Source organism: Centruroides sculpturatus, unplaced genomic scaffold (assembly GCF_000671375.1).
Source record: "Centruroides sculpturatus isolate CEXI.00-Female unplaced genomic scaffold, Cexi_2.0 scaffold733, whole genome shotgun sequence".
NCBI lineage: Eukaryota > Metazoa > Arthropoda > Arachnida > Scorpiones > Buthidae > Centruroides > Centruroides sculpturatus.
The window spans coordinates 28,549-54,147 of record NW_019384975.1 but is presented as its reverse complement, the minus strand read 5'-3'; the positions used below and the strand labels follow the sequence as shown (position 1 = coordinate 54,147).

Below are 25,599 nucleotides of genomic sequence, written 5' to 3'. Positions count from 1 at the left end.
AAGTATCAACTTCCTAGCCATAAGAATAAGTGAGGATCATGTGAGCCCAATTATCATCATTGCTACTGCAAGGCTCAGAAGGAACCAGAAATGTCTGGCTAATGGGCTCTGGTAAAGCTGTGACAGACCCAGCAAGCTAGCAGTGGATTCTTCTTCAGCTAAAAAAGATTCAGAGAGTATAGTTTATTAGAAAATGATAACTTGGTCAAGTTAATGGAAAGCAACTCAGATTATTGGATTTCTACTAGTGTTGTAACGAATAGTATATTCGGCCTTAGGCCGAATACCGAATAGTAACCGAATATTCGTTACATCACTAATTTCTACACATTATGTCATTAACAGAGAAAGTTGAAGAACTAATAGACACTATGAAGGACAGCAATTTAAATATACTAGGGTGAAGCAAAAGAAAATGCATAAATGGAAAAGCAAAAGGAGACAAAATGCAAAACAAAACAAGCAATTATTTATTATGACATTGTCACAATGCTGGGTTGCAATTTTTAATCCCATTTTAAATCTATTTAGTTTAAAATACAGTCGACCCCTCTATAACACGGGTTCCTACAGTTCAGATTCCTCTATCATGGTGAAAAAATTGAGACAGTATTTGTACAAACATGCTAAAAAATCTTGTATAATTTGGTAAAATGTCATCACCGACTCGTGTCGTGACAGGATTGGTCAAATCTAGACCAATAGCAGATATTGTACAAACCGTTGAGTTTAAACGAGCAGCGGACCTACTAAAAACCATTTATTATTTAACGTCCATAAAATTATATTTATATTAATGATGTCTCCANCACATTATGTCATTAACAGAGAAAGTTGAAGAACTAATAGACACTATGAAGGACAGCAATTTAAATATACTAGGGTGAAGCAAAAGAAAATGCATAAATGGAAAAGCAAAAGGAGACAAAATGCAAAACAAAACAAGCAATTATTTATTATGACATTGTCACAATGCTGGGTTGCAATTTTTAATCCCATTTTAAATCTATTTAGTTTAAAATACAGTCGACCCCTCTATAACACGGGTTCCTACAGTTCAGATTCCTCTATCATGGTGAAAAAATTGAGACAGTATTTGTACAAACATGCTAAAAAATCTTGTATAATTTGGTAAAATGTCATCACCGACTCGTGTCGTGACAGGATTGGTCAAATCTAGACCAATAGCAGATATTGTACAAACCGTTGAGTTTAAACGAGCAGCGGACCTACTAAAAACCATTTATTATTTAACGTCCATAAAATTATATTTATATTAATGATGTCTCCAAAGTTCAGCAAATTTTTTGCAAAAAAATAATTTATCAGGAAGCACGCGAGCACCATTCAATGACAATGTGAGGTAGCAGAAATTCCTATATTAGAACTAGTCTTTATTAGAACTATATTAGAACTATATTAATATTGTTCGAGTTATGTAACAATTGTTGTTTGTAGCTACCCGAGAAAGTCTCCCATTTCATTTTCTTGAAGGCAACATGATGCTTTCTCGCGATCTTTTAACCTCTGGATGGCTGATATCGTCCATGAATATTGCCAGAGACGGGCAAAAAAGTCAGTCGTTGTCTGTCCCTCTGTCAAAGGAAACCTGCACCGATTACTCTAGGAATATTGTCGACCAGTACCCATTTTGGATAACTTGTGCCATCATTGTGCTAGTGAATTTTATAGTGGAACTAATCACCATCGGAACTATTATCACCCAACAAGAGCTCCATTGGGAGATCACCAGGTATTTATGCAACTTGCGCTCGTTATGTGAACTCTCTCTCCGCGAAAAAACTTTAGAACTGCTGTATCTTATCCAATTTATTTTTACTTAAATCCTTGTTAAATGTTAATTGTAGTTTGAGTCTCTTCCACATGCTGTCTCTCGATCGGCTGACATTATGAATCCACCTGTCCACTTATGGGACTGCTTGCGCAACGGTGTGACTTGTAATTGCCATCTCGGCTTCCATGTTCCGATAAACATGGTGGTGTCAATCCTGACAGGGCACTAAAGAGGTGTTGACCCAAAAGGTCACAACAAGCTCCATGATAAAAACAAGCTTAAGCAATGGCGTAGTCGAATGGTGCATGCTCGGTAAGTAATCCTACAATTTTTTGTTTATAGCATAGTTTATATGGATTATTCCCAAAAAATTATACGTATTTTGGAAATGTTGAGTCGAATTAGTCTAGAATCGATTAATTTTATGGAAGAAACCTTTCAAACAGCTGTAGTCCGTAAACTGTATACATGTTGGGCTATGATTGGCTGGACTCGTAGAAAATGGATTCATAAAAACCAGAACATATCTACCGTGTTATAGAGGGGGTTGACTGTATATGCCCCCATCTGAAATTAGTAGTGGCTTACATCATTCTTTTCCTGTTAGCAATAGAGTCATGCCAGTCATCATCTAATTCCTTTCAGGAAAAAATTTTTGAATTGAAATAATGTGACTTCTGGTTTGCACCAGACATTCATGTATAATTAATTGGGGCCTTCTACCCCTAAGCTTTCCATATCTGCTCTCATCTTTCATCTAACTAACTCCATTCTTGAGATTAAGGAAGGAAGGACAGACAGACGGATGGACGACAGTGGAAATTTATAGATCTACAATTTTTTCAAATTGCAGTCCAATTACTAGAGAAAAGCTAGATAAATTTGACAGTTACTAGAATAACAATGTCAAGATTGAAATGGTATAGAGATTTAAGGAGGATAAATAAAAAAAATAATAATCATCAAGAAAGTCTTTTGATTTGATGCTATCAAAGTGCCACGACACCTACAGGGTGACCGTGAAAGTGATGGAGCAATCAGGTGAGGGAGGATATTGAAGAATTAGGAGAAAGCTGGAGACACATTGTGAAATGACAGAAAGTAGTGGAGGGATTTGACTTGTCTGACTCAATAGGATGTTGGAACAAAAGATAGAGCTTAACTGAATGCCAAATCATTAAAAGCTTATTGGTGGTATCCAAATAAAAAATACTTTCATGTTGTATATTAATCCTTTTACCAGCACAAATGAGAATTTTTTTGTGCTTGCTATTTTCAGTAATACCAGCTTTCCCAAGAATTTCTTGTACTGACTATCTTGACACCATTAATATACGGCCAGGTTTTATCAAGCAAAAACCAAACCATCAGCAAAAAGATTAAAGTCAAATATATTAGATGATAGTTTAGTTTAATATAAATATATTTATAAACTGATGAAGTATACTGTATGACTAATCCCCAAAAATCTTTTAATCTTTATTATGCAAATAACTTTGAAATAAAATAGTCCATGATAGAACAATGCAATATTTTCTCAATGAAAAATGTTAAAGCATGGTTTTTGTTTTATCTTATTGAGATAAAAATTTAAGTAAAATCACTAATTATTCATTCTGCACTAAATAAGAAATAATATTCTTCCTTTCTTAATTTTAGCTTCCAATTATAATAATTACATTTTACTCTAGTATATTTTTTAAGTATAAGTGCTAAGAGCATTGATACTAGAATGTTTTCTGATAGATTATTGATCAAATTATTCAGAAAGGTCTGAATAAAATATTAAAATATTTTTCTATTCATTTATCTAATAATTAAAATTTATGAAATGCAGCATTTTAAAATTATTTTTTACAAGAACTACTTGTGTTGCTCCAAAAATTATTTACATTAGTGATATTTAATAAGAGATCTATCAAACCTCAAATAATTCTATTTTCAATAAATTAAAATTCACCTTTCCTACTTAATTTGCCAAAAAAAATTTTATTACTTTGATTTTTTTGTCCAATCTAAGTTTTATCTCAAAATAATTGAATGTGTCATGCAGTCTCTCAATTCGAATAGCAAATGTTTCTAATTTCTTAAATTTAATATTAAAAGTTTAAAATATCTGTAATTATATCTACTTCATAAACTATATTAAATAATAATAAATTATCTTTAATTTTATTTCAGATAAATTGGAAAAATTTGAAATTCTGTTACTTTTAAAGTTAATACAAAACAAAATATGATTCATAGGATGTCTTTTAATTTGATCTTGAGAAATGTGATCACTATAAACTGCCAAGTTTCATAATAAATATATTAAATGGCACTTACTGCTGAGAAACCATCTTTAGAAGGTGTACTTCCTGGCTGCACATTAATTGTTTGCTTCATGGTAGCAGAAGTAGTAGCAGTAGGACTTGTTAATGCTTTAGGTTTATCCACAGGTTTTGTTGGAATCCGATGTAAATAACCATAACCAATTCCACAACCTAAACTAAGAGGTGATACACAATTATATAAAAACAATTGCTCATAAAAATTGCATTGTTAATTATTTGTTTTTCACATTCTTATGTTAAGAAATGATTAGACTTAGTGCTTTTCTATACACAGTAAAATTTAACAGGCTATCTCTTATTTGGTTCATGAATTTTTAATATTATTTTATAAATGGATCACTGTTTTATCCAAATATAAAAATTTTACTATTTTTTAAAGATTAATCTGACAACCATTATTAAATTAAATTTTAAAATAATGATAACTTTTATATTTATTAGTCATTATTAAGTTTAATTAATATGCATAGATATAAAATTTAAAAAAATGCAAGTAAAATATATCAGTTCTATTTTCAACATAATGGAAACAGTTAACAATAAAAATTCCAAATGTTTTAAAAATAAAAAAATCCTATAATACTGACAGAAATACTGTATATATAATTTTTTCAGTGCATTTTTTTTCTATTATATGCAATAATATTTATTGTCAGTATATTTAATTGCATTATGTACTTTAATGGTATAATAATTCAGCAAAAAATAAATGTCCTTAGGAAGTCCCAATACTACTGATACTGTATCAATACTTTCCTTCTATACTTTTAGTCTGATATCAATATCCATATCAATACTGTAATTTGGGTATCAAATATGGTATTGTTACATTTTTCACAGACAGGTAAGGTCTGACCAAAACCAGATTTTGCAGTCAAATCAGAAACTGAAATTTTACACTATTTTTGGTTAAGTTAAATTTATATAAAAAATGTTAATGACCAAAAATCAATAATTGTATTACATCAAATTTCATTTCCAGAATCTATATTTAAACATGATGCAGCAATTTTTTTGTTAATCAACTTGGACCATCAGTAATGTTTAAAATTAGCAACAATTTGTATATACTTGTTTGTACTGACATTTGTAAAATTTGAACATGATAAAGAACTTTCAATATAAAGACACTGTTTCATCTCTTCATCAGTGATTTTTTTATCCACCCCATCCCATGTATAGTAGTACCCACAGAGCCCATTACCAGGACTGTAGATCTGAGGCTTCTTTCATGTACAGTACATGAGACATCATACAAGTGTAAACCAAAGTACTGATTGATGCTCTCTGACTTCTGAATCAAGTCACTGGGATTCAATTCTCTGGATTAAGCAACAAAATATTAATTGCTGCTCTGGGTCCCATGCAGTCTTCATTATAATGAGTACAATACCTTCTCAGAAGTAAAAACAACTGGAAGACAAGAAACTGAACAGCAACATCCATCAAGATTTCCAGTTTCAATACCCTGATGTATCAATACTTTAAGATTGATACCAATACAAATATTGGTATTTTAAAACTACTCATGATACCAGTATCAATACTTTTGTGGTATCAGAACATCTTTACATGTGTATAAGACATTTAGGGATGAAATTATGTTATTAATTTAGCTTGTAATCCTTGAGAAATGTGCAAAGAAAGATTTGTACAATTTAACATTACTAATCAGTCCACAAAAAGATTAAAATTTGTGACATATGAATACATAATTGCTGCTAATATATCAAATTTTTCAGTTCATTTGATGCAGATAAATTAACAGAAATTTTATATCATTAAATGAAATTTTTAATTTGAGCAAAGTGAAGCAGAGCTCTTTTAATGATGCCTTTGATGTTGGTGTGACAGTTAACTTCTCTGAAACCTCTTAACCAATTTAAATCATTTTTTGTACACAAATAGAATTAATCTTGGTCTAGGTCAGGGATCACCAAACTACGGTCCATTGCCACAAATGAGCTAAAATATAATCATTTATATGGAAATATCATGGTTTGTAGATAAATTTGTTTTAATTTTTTCTACATAGTACATTTAAGTAAAAATGCCAAAATTAGTCTAATCTGATTTTTGCATCTGAGAGTAATATAACTTTTAGGAAAATCGGTGAAATAAAAAATTCGGCAACTTTGGATATCAGAGCACTTTTTGTGTAAGTACAGTGCCTGCAATGAAGTTTCTAAGAAAAGCCATTACATGCTTGCTGCAGCCATCATGCTTGTGTATTCAGTGTGCTGTATTAAACAAAATGGTTATGAGGTCTGCTGTGGAAAAAGTTTGGTGACCCCTGGTCTAGGTCATGACACAAAAGTATTTTAAAATTCAACTTGTGACAAATTTACAAGATCAAAGTTTACAAAGTTAAGTCTACAGGTAAGCAAAGTGAGGTGTCTGGCCCACATGCACAAGTTTACAAACTTAGCAGGTTTAATTTAATAAATGAGAGAAAATTAAATATTCATTAACTGCTTTTTATGAAGTGAAAATGGTGGATACTTGAAAATAGCAATTAAAATTGGAGATTTTTCTTTTTCTTTTGGAACGAACAAAAATTACTACTAACATTACAAGCACATATTATATTGAAATCACACAAAAGAAGTAAATCATAACTGCACAATATTTGTTTTTAATTTCTTGTTCATTTTTATACTTTTATAATTTCAGATCCAAAATTTAAAAATTTTTTAACATTGACAATTATATTTATCATGCATTCAAATTACTTTGAAAATATATTTAAGATACTAAATGTAGTAAGTAATTTAGTAATTATAACTTATAGAATTTCTCCCATAAAACTGAAGAATATAGTGCTTTTTATCATAAAAAAATTTTGCTTTCTTTAATAAATAAAAGTAATAATGATGTATTTTTAATCTTTATACCTTCATAAACTGTGATTTATAAAACAATGAAGTATTGTATTTATTATTTTAAAATTTGCCAAATACTTATAAATAGCAAATACCATATTTACTCGAATGCAAGTTACACTTTTCAGATTTCGGTATCTCAGAGTAGAATGCTTCTTAGAAAAATAAACACATGGCACTAGAGGTTGCTAATAATTATGATGTATTACATTGAATCTGTCACTAATGTATCATTTTAATGATTTTATTAGACCAATATTCCTAATAATATATATTTAAGAGATGAACTTAGCTCAATCTCATTAATCCATTACAGTTACATCATAATTACTTTGACAAAAATCAGAGTAAAAGTTGTGAAACATTCTTTCAAAAAACTTTGCATAACGAATGAGCCAAATGACACTGAAGATGATTGCATGTGGAAAGATGTGAGTATCAACTGTAGTGTTGATTCAGAAGAGCCTAATAAAAAAAGTAATTCAGTTTCTGACTTCACTATCACAAGAGATAGTGATATACAAGGTATTTTATTTAACTTGAGACTGAAATATCTCAAGAAATACTCATCATACAAAAAAATGTTCGAAACAAACCCTCAGTATTTTGGAGAGGCCAGTTCAACCCTGCAAAATTTAGCCTTTCTGTCACCCACCAAGGGGGAAAAAATTTGTAAATTTAAATGGAAACTACCATTTTTCATAGTAGATTCAAATTCTACATCAAAAATTATGTAGAGCTTATCTGAAACATTTTTTCAAATAGTGGTAAATGGCATTTTAAATCAATGAAAATTAGTTAGGTCCTTTTTTCAGGGAAACCCAAGTTTTATTGCATAATGATTCCAGACTGGAAGAAAAGTAACTTTGATGGCCAAACATGGTTTTGAGTCATTGCAGATGGTACTGCAATTGGCCATCCCGAAAGTGAGAGGCGAAAAGACACTTTCCTTCAATGAAGAATCATTATGCTGTAAAATATGTGGGTTTCCCAACAAAGCTCACATAACTGTCACTGATTGCATAGTAATTGCATTGTAATTTTAAATCCAAAATGATTGTGGCCATCCATATTAACTGAATTTCTGGTTATTGAAAGAACCATCAGCCCACATTATCTCAGATAATTAGTGTTGTTCTGTGTATAACAAGGTTTGTGTCATAAATTTTGGCCACATTAATTTTACTTCCAAATAATGACAAAAGAAAATTTTTTACGTCAGTATAGTCTATGTATTGTACTGTACCTTTATTTACTTTTCTATAAAATCTCTGTTCTGTTTGATATATAATTACCATCATTACAGAAGTTAAAACAAATTTGTAATGCAGAAGAATTTTTAGACAGATTGCATATACAACAAACAGTTTCAATGACTGCTTCTTAATGTAATCAAATATGTGTTTATCTGATGGGGCCAAATCTGGATTGTAGAGGAAATGAATTTTTTTTTTTAATCCAACAATAATCTAGAAACCTAATGAAAAACTGATACAGTAGAGCTTCGAAAACTCGGCACTCGATAACCCGGAACTCCGGATAACTCGGCCACACCCTGGCAGGGCAAAAAAATCCTTAATTAATTTTCATGATAAAGACAGCTTTATGCCTCATAAAGTATTTTTCTGAGGTCTGTCTTATCAGGTAAATTACTGTACAGTGTATTCATTAATTTTCATTTTCATATAGTAAAGGCTCTATGCCTTCATAAAAGATGTACTTTTCCTTTAAGGGTATTTGGGCAGTTTATTCTCTGTTGTATTTTCAAGTAAACAATACATACAAGTACAGTACAGTATTTTCTGAGGAAACACTAATACTTATTTTTTTTAACCCCATTATCGATAACCCGACATTTTCCCAAACTCGGCTAGCGTTCGGTCCACATTAGGCCGAGTTTTCGAGGCTCTACTGTATCACAAACTCCTCACCAGCTCTTGCATTGCAAATGATCAATTCCAAAATGTACTGAAATTTCTTTATCAAATGTGGGCTCTTCCTTATGAAAGTTTCATGTTTGTCTTGGGTGATTTTGTTAGAGGCAATTTATAGATGACAACTATAGGTTTGATCTGTGATGTCTATTTTATCATCTTTATTTAACTCATTGTATGACACTGCAAATACTCATGCAAGCTTTTCTATATTCATCTTTTAGTCTTTGGTAAATATCAACTGTAAAAATTTCCTCCTTAACAAGGAATTCAATCATTTCACACTGTCAAAATAACATAATGTTGCCTGCTATTTTTTCATGTCATATTACTTTTATCAGCCACGTGGAAACATCATTTCACATTATAGAGTGCAATATATCTGCACTACCAGATATATATTGTATTCTTGTCAGTGATTTACTTGTAATAAGATGTCAGCCATCAGTTTTGGTAAAGCTCATACATTACAAGAAAAATTTTTAGAAATTTTTGAATTTATTATGCTGTTTATAGTTGTTAGGATTTGGAGTAACAGAAATGAATTATTTCAAATTATTACAATAACTAATATAATATTTTTAGTGAAAATTGAAATTATGATAAACTCTTAATAGCTTTTGAATTATTTACACCCCACTCTTAAATAATATGGTTTATTAGTCATATTCTAATAAATAGTTAAAAATAAAAGACACTATACCTTCCTTCACCACCCCATTGTTTGTTTGGTGTAATTACTACTTCTCGACAAGCATCCATTTCTACATTGTATACATACAGAGTTAACAATTTTCCTTCATGGGCATCAATTAGTGTAAATAAATCTTCTGACTATAAACAAAATATTCTCTAATTAAATTTATAAAATGTTACCTGTTTTAAAAATTGAATTAAATTTACCTCATGTAAAACTGAATCAGCTCCAATGATATAATCAGAAAATGGTTTTAGACCAGCTAAATCAGCAGGAGAATGAGGCTGAACATCCTAATAAATTTTATTTCAAAATATGTTAATGTTAACGTTAATTTGTTCCAAAGTATGAGATGTTTAATTCACTAACTATACAAATAAGTAATTATTAAAACTAGCAATATACTAAATTCAGAGTGTAATTTTACAGTTCTTTAATTAATTTATTATTCAAGTATATGTATGTACACAAACACACACAATTCATTTGTATATTTTTTTACATACGTATATTATAGCAAACAACTTGCATTCAATTCCAAAATAAAAACTGATATTAATAAGAACATTATAAAATTAGAAATACTTACCAAAACATGCCAAACATTTTCATTTGCACCTTCAAATGAACAGAAACGAATACTGACACCCAATAATCCCTGGCCACCCCATGTGTTTGAAGGAACAATTTCTACATCTCTTATTTTTTGTGTTTTGCTGTTATAAACTGTCATTGTTATGATTCTTTCTACATTATTTTTTAAAATCTCCTTTAATGTATCATTATCTTGATTCTGAAAAAAATTTAATTTAAATAATAAATATCAAACTCAGCTTCTTTTAAAAACGCTTAATAAAACATTTAACACCTTCTATTGCTTTATTTAAACACAAATGTTTTCAACCTAATGGAATAGACCATCATCAGGTAAACTGGCATTCAAATTTATTTCAAAATTGTATGAAATGGAATGTTCAATCATTATAAATTCAAAATTAAAGCAAAAAATAAATAAATTAACAAATCAATAACAAAAATAAATATACTAAATACATTGAAGCCATAACAATATAAATAATAATAATAAAATAAAACGAAATAAAATAAATACATAAAAAGGCATCACAATATAAGGGCAGATAGGGACTAAAAATTTGTATATTTTAATTTTTCTATCTGCCCTTATATTATGATGTCTAAAATTTTTATATATTTATTTTAATTTATTTTATTTTGTTTTATTTTATTATTATTTATATTGTTATGGCTTCAATGTATTTAGTATATTTATTTTTGTTATTGATTTGTTAATTTATTTATTTTTTGTTTTAATTTTGAATTTATAATGATCAAACATTCCATTTAATACAATTTTGAAATATGTTTGAATGCCAGTTCACCTGAGGATGACCTATTTATTCCATTAGTCTGAAAACTTTTGTGTTTAAATAAAGCGATAGAAGGTGTTAAATGTTTTATTAAGTGTTTTTAAATAATAATAAACAAATTAATAAATTAAGAATATTTATCCTATTAAGTTTTAATCCTGGGCAGAGAATAAAAAAAAACTTTTGATCCAGTAATTGGGATGCACTTAAAATTTAAAATACCAAACAAATTTATAATAGCTTACTTATACCAGCATTTCTGCTATAAATAAATAATTTAAATGTTTAATATAATCTCAAATATACAAAGCATCAATTTTAAAATTAGATCAGTAATTATAATAATTTCTTATAACTTAAATTACAATACATAGAGTAAAGAAGTAAAAAAAAAACTTGAAGCAGAACTAAAGACCAAAATACATATACATTTAAGAGTTTTAAGAGTGATATTAAAACATATTGGATGATATTCTCAAAAGATTCGTTGTCATTTGGAAGAAATGTGGTTGTTTACACTGGAAATCAAAAAATATATTATTTAGTTTTCTAAATTTATGAAGTATTTCTGGATTAAAAAATTTTATAATTTGGTTTTTATAAACAAGATCTATTTTATATTTTAAAGCAGATCATTGAAAAATTAAACTGCTTTTTCTACTTGTTTTTATAATAATTATAGTTATTATTTTCTATAATTACATTATTATATTTAGCATCTGTCTGCACCTTCATATTTATATAAATTTTAGATATACCATATGTCTGTTTGACATATGGTATATCTAAAATTTGAAAAAGGAATACTCAATTCTAAGACACCTTTTTTTTGGCCCATTTTTACTTTCCTGAAATAGAGACATGTTTGCATTTGTAATACAAAACAACAATCAGCAGTAATCATAAGTAGATCACATGCACCAATAATAAATGTTTTTAGCTATACTGTCCAATGGTCTCATCAGTTCAAATGTATTTTGTTAATAATTAGCATGTAATTTAACCTTTCTTTTAACATATAAAATGACTTTAAAATGACATTATAATAATCAGTTATTGATTTAAGAATATTATCTATTTTATGGCATTTATATCATTTTTCTAACTTCTTGTTACTTTTTAAATTTTAATAAAATTATTTTAATGTTTTTCTCTTCATAAGAAATGTTAAAATTCTACTTCAAACTCTGGATGCAGCTTAGAATTGAAGAACTACTGTATATGATCATCATAATCATGTTTTCCAAAATATAAAAAATTCAAAAACATGCTAAAACAAATCTTAAAAGATGAAAACTAAATTAATAGTTATAATTAGTAACAAGGTAGCTGATCTACTTATCTCTATATAAGATAAGTAGATCAAATCAAATGACAAAGATTATGCTAAATTTCCTGACTAAAGGAATGTTTATCAAGACTGTTTCTCTGAGTCAAATTGTAAATTCTAAAAAATTAATTCATAAGATATTTCATTATAATAAATATAATAATCAGTAATATTTTATTACTTCCACAATTTTTGACCAAACATAGCATTGCAATTATTTTCATCCTCCATACCAACTTTGACCAAACTTCTAATAAATTTTTATTTTCAGAAATAAAAATCATCTAAAACAGACAAGGACAATCATGTTTACTGGAAGAGGAAATCAGACCAGAGGTCCGGGTAGTGTAACTGGCAACACATCCACACGGTAAGCAGCAGTTGCAGGTTTGAGTCCCACTCCGGTCCAATTCTTTTCTTCCAGTTTAATCTAAAATTATTTAATAAAAAAAAATTATAATTATTAAATTTAATATGAGATGGTGCCTAAGGCCTCCCTCTAGTGTCAAATTCATTTGTAATTTATAATTATTATTGCCAAATTATAGCCCGATGATTTATCGTAGCTGATGGTGTGTTATTGCAATGTATTGGGTTTTACTAAAGATGTTTCTATTTACATCTTAATCTGTGTGTCAAATGAAGAAAAGTTATAAGTATATAAAAAGGCTATAGTGATAATTGAAGATTAGTTGTAAAGGAAATTAAAATACTACTTATAAGTCAGTGAACATGTATTCAAATTGTCAATAATTAAATTTCAACTTCCAAGATTCCCCCCCCATATATTGAAAAACTGGTCAAAAAGCAGCAAACCCAAAATAAGTAAATAGATGAAAAATTTAAGGAAAAGATATTACTACAATTTTAAATGAATAAAATCTGATGTTTTTGGCATTTCGGCCTGATTTCATATCAAAACATTTTATTCCCATACCATACTCACTATAGAGAGGTTGCCAAACATGTCTAAAGGATGAAAATCTCAATGTATTTTCAAATTGAAACAAAACATTGCCTATTTAAAACAGCTTAGAGAGTTCCAGCAATGCTTTCGAAACAGGAAAATATCTTTTGCTTTTATGCCAAATTCTATAACTATTTTAAAAAAAACAATACTAGACAATAAGATAAACCAATAAATTTTTATCATATCTGGGAGTTTTTAATCACATTATATACAAAATTATATTTTATTAAATATAATACCAATGAAGTAACAGCATACATAATTACGATGATTTAAATAATTTAACACAGTTTAATTAAGTTCTATTTCTTTTAATAATAATTTAAGAAAATTTACTAAATTTATCATTAAAAGTAAAATTTTTATTAAATTCGTGACAGCATAAATCAATGAATTTTATGTCCTTTGATACTTACAAGTCGTGTATTTCCAATAGCTACTATAAAGTCAAAGAATGCTTCAAGACCAGCACGATATCCTGGAGAGTTTTCCTGGACCTAAACAAAACAAATAAATAAATAAATATATATATATTTATAATTTAAATTAAATATATATATTTTCATTTAATTTAACAATTTAATTTAAAATATAAACTACTTTATATTTTATATTTGATGAAAAAGATATTTTTTTTTGTTTATCAAAGACAATGAATTTCTTTTAAGTTATTCAACTATTTAAGATATTTCTTTAATTATTAAATTAAAATCATATGATACCAAATTTCTTGTACAAAAATATTCAACAATACTTTTGTTAAAAAATTTTAAAGCAATAAAATAATTTAATTATGATTATTATTATTATAATTAGGAAAAGACCAAAATTGTTGTTTGGCTGAATATAAAATAATTATTCAGGCTTTTCTGTTGCTGAATATCAGCTGATTTATTAATTAAAAACTGCATGAAACAAAAGGCTTAGCATAAAGTGGAGGCAGTATTTCCTATTCAATAATAACTAGAAATTTTCCCGTAAAGCACGATGAAATGCTTTTTATGAGAAAGTAGAGATTGAAGTATTGAGAAGAGTAGAGATGTAGCTTGTTAGATCATTACTTCTGATTGGATAATAGAATGTCATGTGGTCACCATGGAAAGATTTTTTAAAAAATTTGTTATAAAAGTGACACAATGTGGCTATTTTTTTTTAAAGTTAAGTTAAGTTAAGTTAAAGGTACACGTACCATTAATTGGGAACCACTGATCTAAACTATTGATTTCAGTTTGATATATTGGTTATTGGTACAGCACTACTAATGACTGGTATTCAAATCTTATCATCAAAACTTAAAGCATCATTGAAAAGAAATATACACAGTAATTCTTTTTGTTCAATTAAACTAACAGGTTTTTGAAAACCATTACAAATAAAATTTAAAAAACTATGTTTAACATTGATTTTACTATTAAAAAACCTGGTTAATGTTACCTATGGTTCCAAAATGGCAGAACTTCCTGCAATCTCAATTTGGGGCATTGCTGGAATTGTTGTCAGAGGGAGCTATCTGATACAACGAATGACAAAATATGCAAATTATTAGATATGACGTAGTAGATGAATGTTTCTCGTGGAAATATGCAAATTAATTAATTTAATAGTTAGTGAGACATTTGCGAAGGTTTGTCATTGCATGTTTTATGTACTCTATGATAGATTTCTCTATACTATTTTTATACAAACAAGTTATTTAGGTAAAAATCTAATCTTAAATTTTTTAAATTAAATATTACGATAATTGTTGTTAATTTTTAATTTTTTGTTTGATGGTAATACAGCAATAATGAGTTTTGTAGACATCAATTCCGACGAATTTTGGTCCAGTCCAACCTGCAAATTTTACTAGTTAATGGAATCTGAATACAGTAGAGCATTGATTATCCGAATCAATTGGGAACTGGGGTTGTTCGGAAAATCGATATTTCAGATAACCGATTATGTACGAAAAAATATATTAGCCTATCCCATGTTGAAAATTTTCTCCGTTGTGTGTCGCTTCACGTTGAATTTTTGTTGATATTAAGCCTAACGAAGACTATTGTATTGTTAAAAATTATTTTTTTATTTTGTCCAATCAAAATAAATATATTGAAAAATATAAAAACAATAAAAAATTATACTTCAGAAGTTAATTTAGTATCAAAACGTAAAATATTTGAGTAGCCCAAGACATAGCCAAAGATTGCAGTGCCACAGCACTGGTGAAAATTTAAATTTGCTGACTGGAATTCTTTCGGATAATTGACTTTCGGATAATCAACCCTCTACTGTATTTGGAATTAGGTTTGGAACCAATTATCGATAATGCGTTTAAATTTGCTGTAAAGTTAGAAATACAACAAATGGATGGCATGTGCATTTTATGTTCAAAAACTCGTAAAATATATTATCGAAGAAACAGAAATTCTTGTCTTTTAATATGTAGAAATTGCGGAAGTATTCTGCTTACAAAGGATCCTTTAAGGGCAAATGTGGCAATATTTCTTGGGGTGGAATTTTGTCATTCATATATCTTTGTTTGGAATGTACGTCAACAAATTTGGCTGTTGCTGCAGGTATTTCTAGAAAGGCTGGCATCAATTGGTCAAATCACATACGTTTATTTATGCTTATAGCCTTGAATAACATAACATCATTTAAAATAGGTCCTAATAAAACTGTCGAATTAGATGAGACAATAATATGCAAACGCAAGTACAAAAAAGGGCTACAAAATGGGTCATAGGAAGAATATGCAGGGAGGACAAAAATTGCTTCATTTGTCAAGTGAATGACAGATCTGAAACCATCCTAAATTAGGTTGTGTCTAAGTTTGTAAATTTCGGTAGTCTAATTATCACCTATGAATGGAAGGGATATAATCACATTGATGACATTGAAGGAATAGATATTGAACATAGAACAGTTAATCATTCAAAAAATTTTGTAAACCCCAAAATAAGTGATCATACTCAAAACATTGAAAGGTTATAAGGTTTCAAAAAATAAAAAAACCTGCCAAAGCATTATACGAATGATCTGTCGGACTCATACATGCATTTGTTTATGTATAAGAAGTTCACGAATTGGCCCGCTAGAAAACCCGGAGATTTCAAATATTTGTAAAACACTTGAGTATGATATATCCAGGTACCAGAAGAACACCAAAATGGCTGGAACTAGAGAGTGTTCCCACTGCACTAGTTTCTAATATTAAAAAGAAGGAAACACAGGAAAGGGGGAAAAAAAGAAGACAAATAAATTGACTAATAAGACAAAGAAAGAACATCAACAAGTGCAGAGGAATCAACTACATCAGGGAAGAAATGTAGGAAAGAAAAAAAGAAAGGATCACTAACATGAGTAATATTTTTATAAATTTACTAGAATAAGTTATTTTAGTTTAGGAGGGACATCCTCTCCATTCAAAACATCAGTTATCACGTAGTCTCGAGAATAGTTCAAAATGGCAACTGGAAGTTCTGCCATTTTGGAACCATAGGTAACATTAACCAAAAAATTTAGTAAAATTTAAATATACTGAACTTGTATTCATTGCGATAAATTCAACTTCACTTTTAACTAATTCACTTAAATAATCATGTTTAATAGTTTATAGGAGCAAAATGAAAATTGAGATTAAATTTTGAAAATTTAACATTTATTGAAACTTAGTTTCATCTTCAGATCCATACAAAAAGAATGATGTTCAAGTATAGAACAAAAGTAAAAACTGATTTTAAAATACATTCTGTGAGAGCCCAAACTTAATGAAAAATTTTTAAATAAAATTTTTTGAATAAAACAAAAGAATAACATTAAAATAACCAAATTCGCACATTGAACACAGACTATAATATTACCAAAAAGAGCATGAGCAGTGAGGGAAAACTTCAGAAATAATAGAAGGGGATCGATGACGACAAAGGAGAGAGTTTGTCGATCATCTCAAGTTGGTTGGTCAGTTAAGGTTTGCTATCTCGTTAGTCACCAGCCTCAACTCTCTTGGACAGTTCTCCAGCTGTTCAACTATTTAAGACATCGGACAACTTACTCTCGGATTTACATCCACCTATCTGCAAAAGCTATTCCCTGTCCAGGGCCTTCTTATCAACATCCTGCACATCTATGAAATGTTTGGAAATCTCCAATGCCATCCATTACACCTCTTGAAGTTCCAAGGAAAAAAGTTCATCTCTTTGGAAATTCTAAGGTGTTTATCATCTTGCATCCCAATTGTAAACTCTCTCTTGGTTAGGGATCTGTCATGATTTAATCGATATGCTATTTAATTATTAACTCTAGTATGCATATATGTAAAATTCTATGAAAATAAACAGGTATTTGTTTAGAAAATCTGTTGTTGAATGCACTTCTTTTGGATACGCTGTCTCTCAGACCTCCTCCATCCTGAGTCCAACCACCTACAAACTTGATCGCTCGTGTGTGAAACCAACCTCTAATGACCATTGTGATTTCTGTGTCCCTAAGGGTGTAGTGGTGTCAGTCCTGATGTGGCATCTTGATATGGTGCCAACCCTGCGGTCACAATTCTATGCAGTGTAAAAAATTATTTTTACTATGTATAGAATGACCAAAAATGCCAGAACAAGAACTACCAGATAAACATACATACCAATACTGGAATGAAGATCCACCCATTAAATTTTCAACTAACAAGTAAATGCTTTCAGACTTTCTAAAAATATTCATAGAGGAATTCAAAAACATTCAAACCAGAAATCAGCCCTGAAGATGAACAAAAAAATCCAAAAACACTTATTTGAAAATTTAATAAGTGATCTTCATTAAGCAGTTTTGGTTTGTATGTTTATTATGATGGATTATAATAATTCAACTACCAGATATTTGTCAGTTTTCATAATGTTAATACAGTAGAGCGTCGATTATCCGAATCAATTGGGAACTGGGGTTGTTCGGAAGATCGAAGTTTTGGATAACCGATTATGTACGAAAAAATATATTAACTTATCCCATCTTGACATTTTTCTCCGTTGCATGTTGCTTCGCGTTGAATTTTCGTCGATGTTAAGCATAACGAAGACTATTGTATCCTTAAAAATTTTTTTTTTATTTGTACAAACAACATAAATATATTGAAAAATATAAAAACAATAAAAAATTATACTTCAGAAGTTAATTTAGTATCAAAAACGTAAAATATTTGAGTAGCCCAAGAAATAACCAAAGATTGCAACGCCACAGCACTGGCAAAAATTTAAATTTGCCGAATGGAATTCTTTTGGATGATTGACATTTCGGATGATTGACTTTCGGATAATCGACGCTCTACTGTACTTTCAGCTAATAATGGTTATACTAGATTAGAAGTAATTCTTTCCAATAGAAAACAGAGTTTAATAAAATCAATTAAATATGGATTAGTTAGTATACATAACATTAATGGTAGAGGCTAAAAATATATTTGCCTCTTGTTGTTTTGGGAAAAACACAATGGTATAGTATACCCAGACATGGGCAAATGTGGCTCTTTCTGAAAGTGTTAATTTCTGCTTTTTTTATTATTGTTTTTACAATTTTATTTCCACAATTTTGAGAAAATATGTTTATTAAAAAAATTCAATATTTGTTTTATATTATTTTTATATTATATAATAAAATTGCGGTACAGAATAAAAAAGTACAGAACTATGGCTCCCATGCATTTTGCAAAACCTACATTTCGGCTCCCACTGAACTCTTGCTTACCCACCCCTGGTATAATCGGAAGACACACAAATGATTGTTTTTCATATTTTTAAACAAATGCTCTTGGTAAGTTTATACAAAAAGAAACCTGTTTGAGAAGTTCATAAATTTCAAGTTAAACTAGTAAATAATCTTATATTGCATAATCCACACACCTGCATGAAATCAACTTTAACCCAACTACACGAAATTACAGAAATTTAATAAATAACCAACATAAGTATTTGAATTATATCATGGAAAGATTTTGAATAATAAAGTAATTATGTATGTAAAAAAGATTTTATAACCACTCCCTGATCAACTAAATAGACTTTGCATTATATGTAAAGAAAAACGATTACTTTATTTTAGATTTGAGAATGTTGTTTAGAAAAATTACAAGAGAGATGCTAAATGATTCCAAACCTTTGTGTTTTGTTCCTTACTTTTGCAAAATTTATTTGGAAAATCATTATGCCTAGACTCAGATTTTTGATGAAAATAGTGAAAACTAAAATTTGCATCTCAAATGAGTGTTTTCTTGTTTGTGAATTTTAAACATTTAAATGTTGAGAATGTTTTATACTGCATGTTGCTAGTATTATTGAGCTAATTAATACTTATTGCTATATGTCCCATTATTTCATGATGCACCAGTTTTAAGTAAATGTAATTTTTATTTAAAATATTTTTCAGTACATGTAATTTGAGAACATTTAAATTACATATTTAACTCAAATGTTATTAACAAATTTTGACTTTTATAGCATATAGTGTGTTGCATACTGAAAGAATGAGTATTCATTTGTAAAAAAACAACTTTTTGTAATATATAAATTAAATTATTTTTATAAAACAGATTATACTCTTCTATTTATACTGGATTCAGATGGAAATCATTCTGAATGTTTGAAAAAAATTCTATATTAATATAGAATATTTTTATCAAATATAATGTGATCAAGCTATTTCCTGTATTTTCTAATTCCCTACAGGAAACTATTTTTTAAAATAAAGTTTAGATAACTGCATACTTCTGTAAATTAAGATATTTAACTGAGAAAACACATTAAATCAATAGCAGTAAGAAATTAATTTCAGTTATTTAAAATTATCAAATAAAAATAGAAAAAGCATTATAAATTTATATTATTCCAAAACAGTAGTAGTTTGATAATTTCATCGAAAATATATTAGATCTTTAAAATATTAGAGTTAAGCAAATATATTACTAATGTTATCATAGACTTAATGCAGTTACAATCAGTAGCATGTTTAATTATTAATTTCATCAGTCTTAGAAAGGTAATATTCAACTAAATATTTTGTGAATATGTAGACCTTAAGTATGAAAACTTATATGATATCACAGAATATTTTATGTTGTGATAAAAAAAAAAGTTTGAAAAATTGAAAATTTTATATGTAATTTACCATATTTTATTAGTATATATTTAATTAAAAATAAAATACTGTATACAGTTTATCCCCTATAACACTGTTCATAATTCCGTTTTATATGAATTCCATGTTGTACAAGTCACTTAGATTTTATAAATATGTGTGCCAGGCTGTGAACGGCTCATGTATTTATAAAATCTAAGTGACTTGTACAACATGGAATTCATATAAAACGGAATTATCAACAGTGTTATAGGGGGGTTGACTGTGTCTGTGTGTGTGGGCCGCTGGTCCCATTGCGAGTTTTCCGATTGCGTTTATTTGCGAATATTCCGGAGCGTTTTCTCTGTGATCTTTCGTGCTTTATTGTTGAGCTCTTGGGAAAGTGACTACCTACCTCCACGCGGTGCGGCCTGTTAGTACCTTTTAGGGAAGCCAAAGGTAGTTGCGACTTGTTAAAAGCCTTTTTCAAGGCTATTTGTTGTGTGCGATGGCAAGTAAGCCACCACACTTTGCGGTTCTCGCCCGGACAGGGGGAGAAGAAGGGCTTGTGGAAGAGACACAGGCATCAACTCCGTCTCTGCCAAGTCGGCAGGATGGATCGCACGGCAATAAGGTCATTGCCGCCAAAAAGGTTCAAGATGAACTGCATGAGTATCTTGTGGCTAATGCCCATTCCAAAATTGGGACAAGGGATCATATTCCCCAGATATTAAGGAGAGTTGAAACAATTATAGAACTTTTAACTGAAAGTGAAGAACTAAAGAAGATGGTGTCCAGCATACAGAAGAATTTGGAAGAACTGAAGGTTGCAGAAGAAAGAAGAGGAGGAAGATCTTTTGCGCAAGTGGTCGCCAGTCCCCCCTTGGTTAATAAGAGGGCGGTGGAGCCAAGGGAAGTGGTTATTGTGCAGCCTACAGAAGGAGACAGTGATGCTGAAAAAACTAAGATGACAATAAAAGAAAAAATTAATCCTCAGGCCTTGAAGATTGGAGTTAGAGGACTCAGAAAATTACGAAATGGGGCTATTGCCATTGAAGTTGAAAAGGCAAGTGATAAGTTAAAGTTACAAAAGGCAGTGGTCGAAATTCCTGGAATGACTGCTCGTGAGCCTAAAAAACGCACACCAAAAGTAATCATTCACTCAGTACCTAAGGATGTAGAGAAAGGTGAGATTTCAAAGTTTGTGTACCAACAAAATGAAATATTGCAGGACAATAATACTGGACTTGAGGAATTTGAAAAGGGTTTCTTGGTAAGATTCCCTCTTGGAAACAGAAACAGGTCCACATCTAGTTGGGTGGTGGACGTCAGCCCTCAAAATAGAATTAAATTGTTAAAGTTAGGAAAGTTAAATTTGCAGTGGGTGAGGTGTCCAGTAGAAGATTTTGTTCCTATTGTGCAATGTTTTAACTGCTGTAGAATGGGGCATTTTGCCCGGGATTGTAAGCAAGAGACTCCCACATGTAGCCAGTGTGGAGAAGGACATAGATACAAGGATTGTCAGAATAAAAATACCATTAAAATGTGTTGTAATTGTAAGAGGGACAAATTGGCTGACACTCGGCATAATGCCCTTGATAGGAAATGTCCGTTAGTTTTGAGGGCGAAGGCAATTTTGATTAGTCGAACCGATTATGGAGATGGAGCATATTAGTGACATAGAAGAAATTAAGGTTATTCAAGGAAATTTGCAGAGGGCAATTGCAGCTACCTCGTTGCTTAATAAAAGGTTAGAATCGAAGGATATAGCTCTTCTGCAAGAGCCGTATACAGTTAAAGAGAAGGTTGCATGTCTTAGTGGGAGGATTCAAGTTCTTCAACATGGCGGAGTCAAACCGCTGGCAGCCATAGCAGTGTCAATAGTGGGTGTGGATGTTCACTTCCATTCTGAACTTAGTAACGAACAGTGNTAAGAAACTTCTTTATGATGAAAGGTTGTTTAACAGTATTAAATTTAAATGGGTACATGCTCATGTTGGAATTTACGGAAACGAGAGAGCTGATAAGTTGGCTAAAGAGGCGATTAAAAATGAACAAATAGAGTTTGACATTAGGCCTAAATGTTGGGCCAAGTTGTATTTGAAAAATCAAACAATCAAAATCTGGCAAGATTACTGGACTAATAGTGATAAGGGCAGGCAAACTTTTTGTTATTTGCCTAACATAGAAGAAAGATTGAAGCAAATGAAATGGTTGAATTACGATCGGATGGTGCTGATTTTCCTCTCAGGGCATGATGGCCTTGGTGAGTTTAAAAGGCGTTTTAACCTAGATGCAAGATTTGGATGTACTTGTGGAAAAGATATTGAAAATTTGCAACACATAATTTTTGAGTGTATTAAATGGCAACATCAGAGACACTTATTGGAAATGATTGCGCTGGCTGAGGGGCTAGGTTGGCCTTGTAGTATTTATAACCTTATTCGAAATGAACAGACTTTTAAAGAGATTCAGATTTTCTTTAGAAAGATTTTTAAGAGTAAAACTATTCAATTGTAAATAGTCCTGGACGAGTTATCCAGTAGTTTGTTTTCATTTTATTTTATTTTTGTAATTTTGTTTAATCATTGTGTTTATTGATAGTTAAGAATAAAAGATTTTTTTTCAACCCCGTTGTGCAACAGCGGTGCGGGGTGTTCTGATCCCTGTATAGGGAAGTGATGATCCCCAAATGAAAAAAAAAAAAAAATGTGTGTGTGTGTGTGTTTGCTTATAAAAATAATTTTCTATTATTTTGATAATGATTATCAAAATAAAATATGAAAATCAAATTGAAACAAATGTTTTTCAGTGTAACAAAATTCAGTGACAGACATTAATATAATTAAAATTTAAAAATATAAATAATTTCCACCATTTTATTCAAAATTAGTTAATTGTTTCTAAAATAAAACTTAAAAACAATCATAAAATAAAAAACTTGAATTATCACTAATATTTCATTTGTTCTTTTAATTATCCAAATGAAACAAAATCTGTTGGCAGCCATATGTGTTCTATTTTTAAGACAGGTGAATCAGCTATAAATTTAATTTAGTTGTTTTGTTAAGAACTCAATAGTAATTGTTAGAATTATTATTGCAGTGTTATGCAGATTTTTCAAATTTATTCCTTGAGGCATAAATAAATTTTTAAAAAACATTCAAAAATAAACGTTTTTTATTTTAACTAATAAATGTATTTTTATCATTATACAATATATTCTATTTAGTTAAAACAATAAAAATTCAATAATTACTCCAAAAGAGGAAGGAACTATTTAAAGAAATAAGTCAAATATATTCCTACACCTGTCGTTTGTTTTTCATTTTAATTTGCTTTCATTAAAAAAAGAAACAAAGGAAATCTTTTTTGACTTTTCCTTGTATTGTGCTTAATATGGTTTATGAAGAAAATTCTGTTAAATTTTCATAATTGTTACAAAAATTGAGAGGGGTGCAACAATTTTTCCTGAAAAAAAAGGAGACAGAGTTAGAAAATTTGGAAACCACTAAACTACTACATTAACTAATTGAAAGATCTAAAGATAGATTGAGAATATGGTGAAAGGATGACTTTTTTTTTCCAGTATGGGCAAAAATCTACCCAATGAAGCTTTAATCAGTTCATTCTATGCATTTATAAAACAGCATTTAATACAGTAATTATAAGAAAGTTGTGATTATGTACGAACATTTATAGTGAATAATAATTTATTATTTGGCAAAAATTTTTCAGTTTATTATTACACATTTGTTGTCATATTTATTTTAACACAATCTGTATAATTTCTAAAGGAAGACCATAATTTAAATAATGAAGAAAATAAAATATAAAGAATAAAAGTTCTTATTAAAATATTAATTATTGAATAGCTTTCATAATTGAAAAACTTCAAAAATTTACACATATTAAATGATTTAAAAATAATCCTAATTTATAATCATTAATAAACATAATTAATCTAAAATAAATAAAACCAAAAGTTATATACTTATTGACAGAAAGTTACATGTTCAGGTAGAACTGTCCAATTACTGCAAAACTCATCATACAGCTATGTCTCAGACAGATATCTAAATGATTATAGTTGTTGTCTGATTTATTAGATTAATACTACAAGGGTGCCATAATCTTAAAATTGCTACTCCGGTATCCTATGAAAAGGCTTGCAGACTTGTAGTGAGCCTCTGCAAGTCTTAAAGAGTACCTGTTGTTTGGAGATCTTTGATTGTAACACTTGCTTGTATGACACAGTCAGACATTATGCATGACTGACAAAGTTTGAAAAAGGAGATGAAAGCAAAGTGGTAGTTTTGTCAAACTGTCCTCATTTTGGTCATTCTGACCAGACTGCACGATAATATCAGAGGCAATGGACATGCTCTGGACACCCCAGACAGAAGATTGTTCATGAGACAAGCACAAAATAGCTATTGCATTTTTGTCCACTATCCAAAGATAGGTGAAAGCCTTGCTATAGAACAGGTGTGGCCAAACTTTTATCCCTTAGGGGCTACTTTTTTGGTAAAATATAGTCTGCGGGCAACTATGAATATGGGCAAACAATTTTAGGATTTTTATATGTGCATGCGTTAACATTCATTTGCATTGTTCATTGGGATAAATACAAACAGTATGGGTACGTTGCACAGTCTATTATTGTAAGAACAAATTATCGAATTAAAATTTTTAAACATTAATTTAAGTGAAAGCAAATTGTTCAACTTTAGCTTCGCGGACTACTTTCAAAACCTTTGCGGTCAACCGCAGTCTATGTGTTGACCATCCCTGCTACAGAATCCTGTCTCTTCCCATATTAGTAGTAGGCAAGCAGTAGATAAGCACAGACTATTGGTTTTACAACAAATCCTGATTCTGTTTAAGAATAGATGGTCACAGTGTTAGCAGGGATGTAGTCACATGGGATGGCAAGGAGTGACATTTCTCACATTAACACTCTTCCAACCCTCACTCTCTACTAGCCCCTAGTGCCAACCTCCATTACTGCCCCATACAAATTTAAAAGTGAACATAAAAAAAAATCACAAAGCAGTTGACCACTGGCAGAAAACAGGCAATCAGACTCAAATACTAAGTTACATGAACATCAAATACTAGTTACATGAAGGTAAAGAATAAAATTTAATACCTGTTCTTGTTCTGCCATTTATTTACTTGAGCATTATC

The 25,599-nt window shown here is 29.7% G+C and overlaps 2 protein-coding genes across 5 annotated transcripts in view; one reads left to right on the top strand and one right to left on the bottom strand.

Annotated features, from left to right (window-relative positions):
- The window catches only part of LOC111632667 (Golgi reassembly-stacking protein 2-like), a 46,702-nt gene that overhangs the window by 10,105 nt on the left and 10,998 nt on the right, over window positions 1-25,599 (bottom strand). For all 4 annotated transcript variants that reach the window (XM_023377162.1, XM_023377166.1, XM_023377163.1 and 1 more), the window contains 5 exons: window positions 13,749-13,829; window positions 10,234-10,437; window positions 9,851-9,937; window positions 9,651-9,781; window positions 4,124-4,286 (listed from right to left, as the gene is read on the bottom strand). In XM_023377162.1, the coding sequence (XP_023232930.1) occupies window positions 4,124-4,286; window positions 9,651-9,781; window positions 9,851-9,937; window positions 10,234-10,437; window positions 13,749-13,829 (666 nt within the window). The remainder of the gene's footprint in view (window positions 1-4,123; window positions 4,287-9,650; window positions 9,782-9,850; window positions 9,938-10,233; window positions 10,438-13,748; window positions 13,830-25,599) is intronic.
- On the top strand, window positions 20,689-22,328 carry LOC111632668. The gene is made up of 2 exons (XM_023377167.1): window positions 20,689-21,596; window positions 21,641-22,328. The coding sequence occupies exons 1-2, from the start codon at window positions 20,918-20,920 to the stop codon at window positions 21,646-21,648; spliced, it is 687 nt and encodes a 228-aa protein (XP_023232935.1). The 5' UTR covers window positions 20,689-20,917; the 3' UTR covers window positions 21,649-22,328.

Coding starts and splice junctions, on each gene's coding strand:
- LOC111632668 (XM_023377167.1), top strand. CDS start 20,918: ATGGCAAGTAAGCCACCACACTTTGCGGTTCTCGCCCGGACAGGGGGA.